The 14878-nt window shown below is 44.0% G+C and overlaps 2 protein-coding genes across 8 annotated transcripts in view; one reads left to right on the forward strand and one right to left on the reverse strand.

Annotated features, from left to right (window-relative positions):
* LOC129865240 (signal peptide, CUB and EGF-like domain-containing protein 1) overlaps window positions 1-2539 on the reverse strand; it is a 113226-nt gene extending 110687 nt beyond the window's left edge. For 4 of the 7 annotated variants that reach the window (XM_055937863.1, XM_055937860.1, XM_055937862.1 and 1 more), the window contains exons 1-2: window positions 2363-2538; window positions 210-332 (exon numbers count right to left, since the gene is read on the reverse strand). In XM_055937863.1, the coding sequence (XP_055793838.1) occupies window positions 210-332; window positions 2363-2450 (211 nt within the window). In that variant the 5' untranslated portion in view covers window positions 2451-2538. Of the gene's footprint in view, window positions 1-209; window positions 333-2362 lie in introns of all 7 variants that reach the window. The other 3 variants (XM_055937858.1, XM_055937861.1, XM_055937864.1) reach the window with 3 other exon arrangements.
* Window positions 2540-3274: 735 nt separating this feature from the next.
* LOC129865246 (sorting and assembly machinery component 50 homolog B) lies at window positions 3275-14212 on the forward strand. The gene is made up of 15 exons (XM_055937867.1): window positions 3275-3456; window positions 3784-3897; window positions 4029-4130; window positions 4258-4345; window positions 4512-4618; window positions 4937-5067; window positions 5626-5713; window positions 5830-5958; window positions 6074-6145; window positions 6239-6325; window positions 6445-6515; window positions 6674-6741; window positions 10523-10669; window positions 12479-12620; window positions 13495-14212. Exons 1-15 carry the CDS (start codon window positions 3436-3438, stop codon window positions 13538-13540), a joined length of 1413 nt encoding a protein of 470 aa, XP_055793842.1. The 5' UTR covers window positions 3275-3435; the 3' UTR covers window positions 13541-14212.
* Window positions 14213-14878: the final 666 nt, after the last annotated feature.

Here is a 14878-nt window from a genome sequence, read left to right on the forward strand (position 1 = left end):
CAGCTGTAAAACCTGCCATTACTGCTGAGCCTGTCAGAGAGCCATAGGGGGCGGGCGGAATGAAGTGCGGAGAGGACAGGGGTGTGGGGTGATTGAGGATGATGATTTGGACCGGTGTGGCGGGAGGGAGGGGCGGGGGGTGAATGAAGTAATATAGAGGGGAGTAATATCACATTGAAGTCGTAATAAGACAACGGAGTTGAACTCACCTTCGCACTGCTTACCGTCTCCCTTGTACCCCGGCTTGCAGATGCAGTTGAAGGATTTGGGGGTATTCTGGCAGAGGGCATCAATGTGACAGTCATCCGTGCCTTCAGAGCACTCATCGGCATCTAGAGAAATGACACAAGGGACAACTGTAAACCACTGGTCTCCAAGGACTCATCGATAGGACTAAGTCGACAAAATGGCGATGATTTTGGTGAGAGGTGAATGGGTTTTGTACAACCTCAATCGAATGTTTTAATACCGTTCTCTCAGGGAAAGTTCAGTCCTCTTGGCCAAATGCAGCTCCGTCCAGATATATACAGGCTGGAAATATTTACTTTAAGGTGGCAAACGTCCAAAATGTAAAGCTCCTCGTATAAGACAATAAACTGTCAGGGAGAGACATAGTGGATGGATGGTGAGGTTTCTTAACTCTATAAATGATACCGGTAGGTTATCTTGGATAACACTAAAGAGGACAGAACCAATAATAATTTATATTAATCAAATACCATTAGCCACTAGTGTATCAGGGCTTAGTGGATGCCTATGGAATACTGACTGACTATATGGAACCCTAATTGATCAAGTCAATGTTAGAGAGTCACATCTGGGGCTGAATCCAGGGGTCTCAAGCCAGCTAATTACAGCTCATTCACACAGACAGACAGCGAAAGAGAGAGAGAGACCAAAAGTGTAAGAGAGAAAGTTTTATCTATCCAAAATTCTGTTCTCTTTCTCTCTCTAGTGATGTATCTTAAACTGAGAAGCAGCTACCCTGTCTCCTGTCTTGCCCCTCATGAATAGCCCACGTTTTTTCTCTGTGGGGTTAAGCCCTGCTGCTGACCCCGGCCCAGCTGAACAAAATGCAATAAAGAAACAATAAAATGTCATTACAATAAATATTTTTTATCAAGTGGATGACTGATTTATTTGCTCCCATGTGAGTGCCAGTAGAAATGAAAAATAAAGTGATAGGAGTAAGCAGTGGGATATATATATATATAGCCTGTAAAACCTGGACTTGATAGTTCAACTATCAAGTCCAGGTCTCACTGAGTTGTTGACAGTGAATAGAGATAAGGCAGGAAACTGTTATTGCAGGTTCACCATAGGACTATTGTTATGAAATATCGTTGACTAATAGTTAAATAAAGCCCTCTCCAGTGCTTCAGTGCCCGTCCCAATATTGACTTCTCGCTCATCCACAGTGGGAGGGAGACAATGTGCGCCACTATCCGCTGAAAGGTCGTCGATAGGCAGGTTGGGACGGACTCCTCCAGGGACCGTGAAGGCCACCTTCCCAACCCACGTCCATATGGACACCTCTGGGCAGGCAACTGATCCGGGAAAGATGCTATGTATCAGCTCATAGGAAGGATTCATTCAAGCAGAGGGGTGAAAAGATGCTTAGTCATACATTTTTTTATTCTCACAATTAACCAGTCCAGGACCAACCTCACAGATTGATCTACGACGGGTAAAACATTCAGATAGATATCAGTCGATGGACCTAATTTCTTGTAGACCCTTCTCACTTGTTTAACATTCAGAAAGGGGAATTCAATAAGGCGAAACAAATACTAAACTTTAAATAGTGTTTAGAGTAATATTGCCAAAAAATGGACTAACACGCCCGTCTTTTATTGTCAGTCAAAAATGGGTGAAAATGGTTCAGCTCCCTCCGCAAGGCCAAATGTAAACGTTTTTGCAGCCTCTGATTTATTTCGCGCGTATATCACATCACCAATTCAAAGCCTATTATAATTGCTAGATTTGGCTTCAAATTTATATATTTCATTCACTGTTGTTGTGCAATATTGGTGTTTAGCTATTTCTCCTTTCCATGCTGTTCAAATGTTGCTAGCCCAAATGATCCATCCTCAACCAAGTGTTTCTCAAAGAAACATGTTACCTCAACTATCTCAACTGTAATTTCAGTCCACAAATACTCTCCAATTAAAATGAACATAATCTACGGTAGTCTATGCATGAAAGAAATCCACTACGTTGCACCTATTCTACGCTGTCATATACACCGGTTTAACAGTTCAATAAACCATTAACAGGAAAAAATAGGCAGCATTAGCCTATCTTAAAAATATGTGTCAAAATCATTTGAAAGACAGAAAGAGAGAGAATGAGAGCTCTTTACCTGCGAGTCCAACATTCCCCATCACCTCACAAGTATTAATGAGGACGAAAAACAAACAAACGTCCCAGGAAAAACAAGCACTTCCCATGGTAAAAGGCGGTGATTGAATGCAGTTTTTTGGTTATGTGTTTCTTTGATAAGAGAACCGTTTTGGTACTGGCAGAGGCAGTAGAAGAGGACAGCGAGACCAGCGGAGCCGCTCTCTGATTGGCTTGCACGCATTTGAAGAGCGGGTTGGAGGTGTAGAGAGAGAAGAGAGAGAGAGAGAGAGGGAAATTGGTAGCTTTGGTTAAATTGATTACTCAACGCCCGAGACCCCAACGAACCCAGAAAATCATCACACTTAAACAATAAATGTTTTCAGATATTTGTCACTAGCGCGGGGCCAAATTGTCAGCAGAGGTCTCAATTGCCCATAATGGAACTGATGAATCATCAAGATGTAGGCCTATAAATAAGGCTATACATCTTCAAGTAACAATCGTGGTGAATAATAATGAGAGAAAAAAAGAGCTCAGATGTAGCTACGTTTTCATGTTTTTCAGATGAATTGTCCCGCAGGCGTTTATTTCAATAGGCTACAAACGTAGGCAAATGAGCAGTTTTGGGCACTTCTTAGTTGGTTGTGGTGGGTAGGCAGTTTCTTGTCATTCTTTGCAATGCAATGTAAATACTTAAAAATAAATTAAGTCATAAGAAGCATACATCTGAATGGACCAACATTATCTGTAAATATAATGCACGCAAGTGCAACTAATGCTCACGATTGGACTTTCCACAGTCAAAGCAGGAACTTTACACAGGGCTGAAGTTTGAGTGTAGGTATACTGTCCTCTGCTGGTCTCGAGACACATTACGTCAGTGCGCTGGTTTTGTCCCGCCCACCTGTCAGTGACAAAGGCACATGTTTGACCAATCAGAGCAGGCTTCGCAAAGTGTCATGGCGTCTCCCTTGAAGGGGGCTTGGACCTGGAAAATCTAGCCATTGTCAGTAGTGTCTTTCTTCTCTAAATAGGCCTGTTAAAAAACATTTACTTATCAAACGGGATATTTTTCAAGACAAAGACGTCACCATGGGGACTGTCCACGCCAGGGTAAATCTTAATTTCTTACAACCACGAGACGTGGGGATGAAATTCTGCATGACCTCCCCGTTCAGTGTCTATTGTATGGCGGTGTACTATGGACGAACGCATAGGCCGTAGACTAGATATAGAAATTACATTAATGGCAAAGAGTTGTATGACATGAGGCAAATAGTTATTTTACCATATTTTATGTAATGTTATGCAATCTGGATTGTGTCTGATCTGTCAGCATGCTAGCAAATTTACCACCTTGACAGAACGAAGCTAGCTAGGTAAGTATTTAAGCATGGTCATATCTTCACATGATTTTTCTACTTTCTCGACACTATTCAGAGTATGGACCCTCTCCCAATGCACGGGCGTGACATGGGCGTTCATCCCGACGACATGATTGAGGTGCAAGAGGCAGAACATGAGACTAAACAGGAGGTCCTAGAAAACAAAGACGTAAGCATCTCTTATCCAAGCTAACTTTACTCAAATTACAAGTTGTTTGTCATCTCATTAGCAAAGGGAGCTGAGAAAATCATTGATCACCTAGTTGGAATGGATGCTGAGAATCTGGCCCTTCATTGCAGGTTGTTGTCCAACATGTCAACATTGAGGGCTTGGGCCGAACGAAAGAGGATCTGCTGGGCTATGAAATCTCAGAGGTCTTCGATGCCAAAAACCTTATTGATGTAAGTATGAGCACTCTGGACTCCACATACTTAAACATGCACACATAACCTACATACACACTCGGAAATGTTCCCTTGTTTAAGGGGAAACATTTGTGCTAAAAGCTGTATGGTGGGTCTTTGACAGGTCATGAAGAAGTCTCATATTGCCAGACAGAAATTGCTGCGTCTGGGCATTTTCAAAGAGGTGGAGGTCATCATTGATACATCAGATGGTACAGTGTGCGCCCATAAACGTGTGTGTGTGTCTGAAACAATATCTCAACCATGAGATGTTGCCAACATGAAAGGATAACTAGTAAATAGATATTTGCGTCACTGGAGAGGAGCCCTCTGTTAGTCTAGCTGTGGTCACGGTCTGTTTTGGTCTACCCCTCCCAGGTGCGGATGCGTTGCCCAATGGTCTGGACGTGACGTTCGAGGTGACAGAGATGAAGAGGCTGACAGGCAGCTACAACACCATGGTCGGCAACAACGAGGGCAGCATGGTGAGAGAATACACACACAGAAACACCACTCTCTTACCCACACACACACACTTACAGGAGCGCTATAACAAAGCATCACACAATATTGTTCATTGAAACCCCTGTCGCAATGACCCAGGGAAGACGTTCCTAAATACAATCGTGTGATATAGAGGTGATTTCCAGAATGTTTGCAGACAGACAGGTTAAGCAGCTTCTCTGCCTCATTTTCACTGCAAACACTTCCAAATAGGTGCATAGTGTGGTAATGTACGTTCACAGACAGGTAGAACAGGTGTGAGACCCTGACCTGGGAGTAACATTGTCTCTGTCTTCCAGGTGTTGGGTGTGAAGCTTCCTAACGTGCTTGGCCGTGCTGAAAAGTTAACCTTCCAGTTCTCCTACGGGACCAAGGAGACTTCCTACGGCCTGTCCTTCTTCAAGCCCCAGCCAGGCAACTTCGAACGCAAGTACGAACAGTGAACACCGCTGTCCTTGCTCTCCGTGTCGATAGGACATTGAAATAGCACTTGCAGGCCTCCCGAGTGGCGCAGCGGTCTAAGGCACTGCATCACAGTGTTGCGGTGTCACTACAGCCTGGGGTTCGATCCTGCAGCTGACCAGTCGTCAGTTGAACGGTGTTTCCTCCGACACATTGGTGCAGCTGGCTTCCGGATTAAGCGAGCGGGTGTTTAAGAAGCGAGGCTTGGCGGGTCATGTTTCGGAGGACGCATGACTCGACCTTCGCCTCCCCCGAGCCCGTTGGGGAGTTGCAGCGATGAGACAAGATCGTAATCATGAAATTGGGGAGATAAAGGCGGTAAATATTACAACAACAAAAAAACAAAATAGCACTTGCGGTGTAATGGCTGCCATTTTTTCAAGTTTGATTGTTTCCCTCAGTGGTCATATTGACAGTATGTTATGTTACCATAGTGATGTATTTATAACCTTTATGTTGACCATAGTTCAGTAATGAGATGATCACTGTATGGATCACGGCCCTGACAGGTGTTGTCTTGTTGCAGCCTCACTCTAAACCTGTACAAAGTCACAGGCCAGTTTCCATGGAGTTCCCTCAAAGAGACAGACAGAGGAGTCTCCACTGAGCTCAATGTAAGAGGACTCCTACTGTGTGTGTTTGTGTGGGTCTGTGTGTGTCACATTTGTTGTTTTCATTTTATCTGCCTTGAATTTCCACAGGGATAACTTTCTCTCTTACTCTCCTATAGTTTCCTTTGTGGAGGACCAACCACACTCTGAAGTGGGAGGGTGTGTGGAGGGAGCTGGGTTGTCTGGCACGCAGTGCCTCCTTCGCCGTGCGAGAAGAGAGCGGGCACACCCTCAAGTCTGCCCTCTCGGTACAAAGCCCTTTGTCTCTCAGTTCCCTTTATCTAATAATCTTAACCCTTAATGGTCTTCACTGTCAAAATAGCAAGAATCTGAGTCAATCCGCTGACGGTTGTTGTCTTGCAGCACACCATGTCAATTGACACCAGGAACTCTGCCATCTTCCCCAAGAAAGGCGCCTTACTGAGGATCAACCAGGTATGTTTGTGTATGTGACTTCCTCTGCATAATACACCACTGTAGATCTATATGAAGTGGCCATGCTGATGTGTGTTGTCTTGCCCTCTGTAGGAGCTGGCTGGCTATACAGGCGGAGATGCAAGCTTCCTGAAGGAGGACTTTGAGCTGCAGGTCAACAGACGGCTGGTCTGGGACTCGGTAAGGGATCACTACTCAGGCCCTAACCTGGGGGAAATACCCAGGACAAATAGGAAGTGAATTATGGGTACCTGAGTGTTCAACATGTCATATAACATGGCCCTGGTGGTCTCTTTCAGGTCCTCTCCGCCTCCCTCTGGGGTGGGTGTCTCCTCCCCATTGGAGGTAGACCGTCCTCCATCGCTGACAGGTAGGACCACTCCCAACAGATTCATGGCACATGGCTTTGATAGAAATCGCTAGGTAGCGCCATTGAGTTAACTCATTCTGTGAAGTATTTATCATCAAGTGTTTAGGGGATGTTGTGAGTGACATTTGGCCTGTCATTGACATTTCTGTATTGTCCAGGTTCTATCTGGGCGGTCCCACCAGTGTGCGAGGATTTGGAATGTACAGCATCGGTCCACAGAGCGAGGGTGAGGTCACGTGCTCTCTGTTTATTTGAACAGGCATGTGTGGTGCACAGGTTTGGGTCAGTTGAGGCCCCTCTGAGGCCCTTCTGCTAGCTTGCTAGCCCCGGCCCGCTAGCTGTCTGAATGTGTCTCCAGCCAGCCTCACTATTCACTGGACCCTTATGATCACTCGACTACGCATGCCTCTCCTTAATGTCAATATGCCTTTTTTATTGCTGTTCTGGTTAGTGATTATTGTCTTATTTCACTGTAGAGCCTCTAGCCCTGCTCAATATACCTTAGCCAACCCTTTAGTTCCACCTCCCACACATGCGATGACATCACCTGGTTTAAAGGATGTTTCTAGAGACAATCTCTCTCATCACTCAATGCCTAGGCCTACCTCCACTGTATTCACATCCTACCATACCTTTGTCTGTACATTATGCCTTGAATCTATTCTATCGCGCCCAGAAACCTGCTCCTTTTACTCTCTGTTCCGACGTACTAGATGACCAGTTCTTATAGCCTTTAGCCATACCCTTATCCTACTCCTCCTCTGTTCCTCTGGTGATGTAGAGGTTAACAAAGGCCCTGCAGTGCCTAGCTCCACTCCTATTCCCCGGGTGCTCTCATTTCTTGACATCTGTAACCGTAAAAGCCTTGGTTTCATGCATGTTAACATTAGAAGCCTCCTCCCTAAGTTTGTTTTATTCACTGCTTTAGCACACTCTGCCAACCCGAGCCGTGTCTGAATCCTGGCTTAGGAAGACCACCAAAAACCCAGAAATTTCCATTCCTAACTATAACATTTTCCGACAAGATAGAACTGCCAAAGGGGGCGGTGTTGCAATCTACTGCAGAGATAGCCTGAAGAGTGCTGTCTTACTATCCAGGTCTGTGCCCAAACAATTTGAACTTCAACTTTTAAAAATCCACCTTTCCAGAAACAAGTCTCTCACTATTGCCGCTTGCTGTAGACCACCCTCTGCCCCCAGCTGTGCCCTGGACACCGTATGTGAACTGATTGCCCCCCATCTATCTTCTGAGCTCGTGCTGCTAGATGACCTAATCTTGATGCCCTCAATCTCACACAAATGTTCAATGAAGCTACCAGGTACAACCCCAATTCTGTAAACATGGGCATCCTCATAGATATCATCCTAACCAACTTGCCCTCCAAATACACCTCTGCTGTTTTCAAACAAGATCTTAGCGATCACTGCCTCATTGCCTGCATCCGTAATGGGTCTGCGGTCAAACGACCACCCCTCATCACTGTCAAACGCTCCCTATAACAATTCAGCGAGCAGGCCTTTCTAATCGACCTGGCCCGGGTATCCTGGAAGGTTATTGACCGCATCCCGTAATTAGATGATGCCTGGTTATTCTTCAAAAGTTCCTTACTCACCATCTTAAATAAGCATGCTCCATTCAAAAAATGTAGAACCAGGAACATATATATCCCTTGGTTCTCTCCAGACCTGACTGCACTTGACCAGCACAGAAACATCCTGTGGTTTTCTGCATTAGCATCGAATGGCCCCCGTGATATGCAACTTTTCAGGGAATTTAGGAACCAATATGCACAGGCAGTTAGGAAAGCTAAGGCTAGATTCTTCAAGCAGAAATTTGCATCCTGTAGCACAAACTCAAAGTTCTGGGACACTGTAAAGTTAATGGAGAATAAGAGCACCTCCTCCCAGCTGCCCACTGCACTGAGGCTAGGAAACACTGTCACCATGATAAATCCACTATAATTGAGAATTTCAATAAGCATTTTTCTATGGCTGGCCATGCTTTCCACCTGGCTACCCCTACCCCGGTCAACAGCCTTGCACCCCCCACAGCAACTCCCCCATTTCTCCTTCACCCAAATCCAGATAGCTGATGTTCTGAAAGAGCTGCAAAATCTGGACCCCTACAAATCAGCCGGGCTAGACAATCTGGACCCTCTATTTCTAAATTTGTCTGCCGAAATTGTTGCAACCCCTATTACTAGCCTTTTCAACCTCTCTTTCGTATCGTCTGAGATTCCCAAAGATTGGAAAGCAGACATGTTCAGCCCCATCTTCAAAGGGGAAGACACTCTAGACCCAAACTGCTACAGACCTATATCTATCCTAGCCTGCCTTTCTAAGGTCTTCAAAAGCCAAGTTATTAAACAGATTACTGACCATTTTGAATCCCACCGTACCTTCTCCGCTATGCAATCTGGTTTCAGAGCTGGTCATGGGTGCACCTCAGCCACGCTCAAGGTCCTAAACGATATCATAACCGCCATCGATAAGAAACATTACTGTGCATCCATATTCATCGACCTGACCAAGGCTTTCGACTCTGTCAATCACCACATTCTTATTGGCAGACTCAACAGCCTTGGTTTCTCAAATGATTTCCTCATCTGATGTCCGGACCTCTGGCAGTCTCTATTGGGGTGCCACAGGGTTCAATTCTCGGGCCAACTCTCTTCTCTGTATACATCAATGATGTCGCTCTTGCTGCTTTTGATTCTCTGATCCACCTCTACGCAGACGACACCATTCTGTATACATCTGGCCCTTCTTTGGACACTTAACTAACCTTCAGATGAGCTTCAATGCCATACAACTCTCCTTCCGTGGCCTCCAACTGCTCTTAAATGCAAGTAAAACTAAATGCATGCTCTTCAACCGATCGCTGCCTGCACCTGCCCGCCCGTCCAGCATCACTACTCTGGGCGGTTCTGACTTAGAATATGTGGACAACTACAAATACCTAGGTGTCTGGTTAGACTGTAAACTCTCCTTCCAGACTCACATTAAGCATCTACAATCCAAAATTAAATCTAGAATCGGCTTCCAATTTCGCAACAAAGCATCCTTCACTTATGCTGCCAAACATACCCTCGTAAAACTGACCATCCTACCAATCCTCGACTTCGGCGATGTCATTTACAAAATAGCCTCCAACACTCTACTCAACAAATTGGATGCAGTCTATCACAGTGCCATCCGTTTTGTCACCAAAGCCCCATATACTACTCACCACTGCGACCTGTACGCTCTCGTTGGCTAGCCCTCTCTTCATACTCGTTGCCAAACCCACTGGCTCCAGGTCATTTACAAGTCCTTGCTAGGTAAAGTCCCGCCTTATCTCAGCTCACTGGTCACCATAGCAGCACCCACCCGTAGCATGCGCTCCAGCAGGTATATCTCACTGGTCACCCCCAAAGCCAATTCCTCGTTTGGCCGCCTTTCCTTCCAGTTCTCTGCTGCCAATGACTGGAACGAATTGCAAAAATCACTGAAGCTGGAGACTCATATCTCCCTCACTAGCTTTAAGCACCAGCTGTCAGAGCAGCTCACAGATCACTGCACCTGTACATAGCCCATCTGTAAATAGCCCATCCAATTACCTCATCCCCATACTGTATTTATTTATTTATCTTGCTCCTTTGCACCCCAGTATCTCTACTTGCACATTCATTTTCTGCACATCTACCATTCAAGTGTTTAATTGCTATATTGTAATTACTTCGCCACCATGGCCAATTTATTGCCTTAGCTCCCTTATCTTACCTCATTTGCATACACTGTATATAGACTTTTTCTACTGTATTATTGACTGTATGTTTGTTTATTCCATGTGTAACTCTGTTGTTGTATGTGTCGAACTGCTTTGCTTTATCTTGGCCAGGTCACAGTTGTAAATGAGAACTTGTTCTCAACTAGCCTACTTGGTTAAATAAAGTTGAAATAAAAAAAAATAAAAGTTGTCCGGGGTCATGATGATGAAATGTAAGGGTTTACCTGTGTTACTGCAGGTGACTACCTGGGGGGAGAGGCGTACTGGGCAGGCGGGCTCCACCTGTACACTCCTCTGCCCTTCCGTCCGGGCCGGGGTGGCTTCGGAGACCTCTTCAGGACACACTTCTTCCTCAATGCTGGGAACCTGTGCAACCTCAACTACGGTGGGAACCCTGAACTCCATATTAGTCCATGTTCTGTTTTTCATTTTCCCCATTAACTAATGATGAGTTACAGTTGAAGTCGGAAGTTTACATACACTTTGGTTGGAGTCATTAAAACTCGTTTTTCAACCACTCCACAAATGTCTTGTTGACAAACTATAGTTTTGGCAAGTCGGTTAGGACATCTACTTCGTGCATGACACAAGTCATTTTTCCAACAATTGTTTACAGACAGATTATTCCACTTTTAATTCACTGTATCACAATTCCAGTGGGTCAGATGTTTACATACACTAAGTTGACTGTCGCTTTAAACAGCTTGGAAAATTCCAGAAAATTATGTCATGGCTTTAGAAGCTTCTGATAGGCTAATGGACATAATTTGAGTCAATTGGAGGTGTACCTGTGGATGTATTTCAAGGCCTACCTTCAAACTAAGTGCCTCTTTGCTTGACATCATGGGAAAATCAAAAGAAAGACCTCAGAATTTTTTTTGTAGATCTCCACAAGTCTGGTTCATCCTTGGGAGCAATTTCCAAACGCCTGAAGGTACCACGTTCATCTGTACAAACAATAGTACGCAAGTATAAGCACCATGGGACCACGCAGCCGTCATACCGCTCAGGAAGGAGACGCGCTGTGTCTCCTAGAGATGAACATACTTTGGTGCGAAAAGTGCAAATCAATTCCAGAACAACAGCAAAGGACCTTGTGAAGATGTTGGAGGAAAGAGGTACAAAAGTATCTATATCCACAGTAAAACGAGTCCTATATCGACATAACCTGACAGGCCGCTCAGCAAGGAAGAAGCCACTGCTCCAAAATCGGCATTAAAAAAAGCCAGACTACGGTTTGCAACTGCACATGGGGACAAAGATCGTACTTTTTGGAGAAATGTCCTCTGGTCTGATGAAACAAAAATAGAACTGTTTGGCCATAATGACCATCATTATGTTTGGAGGAAAAAGGGGGATGCTTGCAAGCCAAAGAACACCATCCCAACCATGAAGCACGGGGGTGGAAGCATCATGTTGTGGGGTGCTTTGTTGCAGGAGGGACTGGTGCAATTCACAAAATAGATGGCATCATCAGGTAGGAAAATGATGTGGATATATTGAAGCAACATCTCAAGACGTCAGTCAGGAAGTTAAAGCTTGGTCGCAAATGGGTCTTCCAAATGGACAATGACACCAAGCATACTTCCCAAGTTGTGGCAGAATTGCTTAAGGACAACAAAGTCAAGGTATTGGGGTGGCCATCACAAAGCCCTGACCTCAATTCTATAGAAAATGTGTGGGCAGAACTGAAAAAGTGTGTGTGAGCAAGGAGGCCTGCAAACCTGACTCAGTTGCACCAGCTCTGTCAGGAGGAATGGGCCAAAATTCACCCAACTTATTGTGGGAAGCTTGTGGAAGGCTACCCAAAATGTTTGACCCACGTTAAACAATTTAAAGGCAATGCTACCAAATACTAATTGAGTGTATGTAAACTTCTGACACACTGGGAATGTGATGAAAGAAATAAAAGCTGAAATAAATCAGTCTCTCTACTATTATTCTGACATTTCACATTCTTAAAATAAGTGGTGATCCTAACTGACCTAAGACAGGGAATTTTTACTATGATTAAATGTCAGGAATTGTAAAAAACGGAGTTTAAATGTATTTGGTTAAGGTGTATGTGAACTTCCGACTTCAACTGTACTTACAGTACATACTGCAAATAAATGTTAAATTGTCTGTTTGTGCATCTGTGTGCATTCTGCCTCTTTTGTGCCTCTTCTTACGTGTAAGTGTTTCCTGTCCCCAGGAGAGGGTCCAAAAGCACACCTACAGAAGCTGGCGGAGTGTATCCGCTGGTCGTATGGAGCAGGCATCGTGTTGCGTCTCGGGAACATCGCCAGGCTGGAGCTCAACTACTGCATTCCCATGGGTGTTCAGAGTGGAGACAGGTACAACACAGACACATTTGGAGGAGCAGGTCAGACTCTGCTCCTGTAGGCCAGGTCGCAGTTGTAAATGAGAACTTGTTCTCAACTGGCCTACCTGGCTAAATAAATAAATATAAATAAATAAAATAAAACATTTAAATAGCGCTCTAGAAAAGCGCGTGAGAGAAGACTCTCATACACTCACAGAGATGCAGTGGTGTTAAGTACTTAAGTAAAAATACTTGAAAGTACTACTTAAGTTGTTTTTTGGGGTATCTGTACTTTACTATTTAGACTTTTACTTCACTGCATTCCTTTTTACTCCATAGATTTTCCCTGACGCCCACAAGTACTACACAAGTTACATTTTGAATGCTTAGCAGGACAGGAAAATGGTCCAATTCACACACTCAAAAACATCGCTGATCATCCCTATTGTCAAATGCTTAATTTGTAAATGATGTTGGAGTTTGCACCTAGCTATCTGTAAATTAAAAAAACACAGAAATTGTGCCATCTGGTTTGCTTAATATAAGGAATTTTTAATTATTTATACTTTTACACTTAAGTATATTTAAAACCAAATACTTTTAGACTTTTACTAAAGTTGTATTTTATTGGGTGACTTTTGCTTTTACTTGTGTAATTTTCTATTAAGGTATCTTTACTTTTACTCAAGTATGACAATTGGGTACTTTTTCCACCACTGCAGAGATGATAGAACAAGAGATGAGAGGAGAGGTGTTATTGCTACAATGCTATACAGCTCATATATGCTGTAAATAAACACACACAAGCCAAAAGACCTAGGTATACACATACACCAGGTGCAGCACATAGGTCCCAAAATGTATTTATTTGGCTCATCTTCCCTCTTTTTCCGACCCTGCCTCAGGATATGCGACGGCGTCCAGTTTGGAGCAGGAATCCGTTTCCTGTGATGACATCACCCTGCCGCCCGGGTCCAGCAACAGAGAGCATGATGGGAAAGGGAGAAGAGCATTGTCACTTGTTATCCGTTGAGTATAACGCTAGCTGTGGGAGCCTACCAGAATGCACAGTCCTGGAGGAGTGCCCCACCCCCTTTTTGATATTAACCAATGATATCGCCCACTATGTTTGCTGTGTTACTTTTCCACCAACCAATTATGTTTCTGGCCAAAGAGATTTGGGCGTATATCTCCCCTGCCTTCCAGGACTGCTGCCTGCCCTATCCATAGGGAAGTGACTATTGGTTTTGGTTCTAGATTTATTTTACCCTTATTAGAACTCTTGCCAACTGATTTGTCAATAGAATCCTGTACATGCCAATATGTTGATGCAATAGAAGGGATCAAATTTAATGGGAGAGCATATAACCAGCACTTTGTTTTGATGACAGAACTCACTTAGCCCATGGAAGGGAATTGACAACTCATGTCAAAACGGTCAGTTCTGCTATTTGACATGTAATATTGAGAGTTGACTCTCCACAGCAGCCCTCTCCACAGCAGCCCCTGTGAATCTGAGTTGGGAACCCCAAGTGTGACCCACCACCAGTGCTCTTACTGTTAGTCCTCTTTTTAATGTTGTCTAAGTTAAGTTACTCAATAAATCACATTTGTTCCCCTTAATCTTTTTTTGTGGTTTCTCATACACAGACACACATTTGCAATACTTTATTCAGATCAAAAGTTGATCTAAAACACCCTCAGACCTGCATTAATGACAGCAGTTACAACACACACAGGTGTGTCACACAGGTGTGGGGCTAAGTCTCACTGTAGACAGTTTTATCAGCCTGCAGTTATTAATAGTCACACTATTGGTATATAAGTCAACTGATATATTCAATGGCTTGGGAGTGCACCAACTGTCTACACTTAACTGCAGCATTCAGATGTCCAATTGCAACTAGTGAACTTCACTGCATCGTCAACATTTGACTTACATCGTAATTATAACATACAAAGTATAATCTCATGGTAATCCATCTAGCTTGTACCGACAATAACTAACCAATTCTAAATTTAGTAAATAGTAGGGGAGACTGACTCACTGATCTGTGCCTACACTGATCTGTGCCTACAATGGCGCATGCATTGTTTAATTTGTACTTCCAAACACTGTTCTTCTGTGATGGCTTCATTTTTGTAATAAAAAAAATTCCCACTGATACATTGCTCTTTATCATGTTGAGCATGGGTGCTACACAGGAGCGCCTTATATTTCCCTCATGACATTTTAAACTTTGACATGAGGATACATTGTAGACAAACAAGACATGTCAGATTGGGGTA

Source organism: Salvelinus fontinalis, chromosome 11 (assembly GCF_029448725.1).
Source record: "Salvelinus fontinalis isolate EN_2023a chromosome 11, ASM2944872v1, whole genome shotgun sequence".
Taxonomy (NCBI): Eukaryota; Metazoa; Chordata; class Actinopteri; order Salmoniformes; family Salmonidae; genus Salvelinus; species Salvelinus fontinalis.

Coding starts and splice junctions, on each gene's coding strand:
- LOC129865246 (XM_055937867.1), top strand. CDS start 3,436: ATGGGGACTGTCCACGCCAGG. Junction 3,457..3,783: donor TGGGGACTGTCCACGCCAGG/GTAAATCTTAAT, acceptor GACACTATTCAG/AGTATGGACCCTCTCCCAAT. Junction 4,346..4,511: donor CATCATTGATACATCAGATG/GTACAGTGTGCG, acceptor TACCCCTCCCAG/GTGCGGATGCGTTGCCCAAT.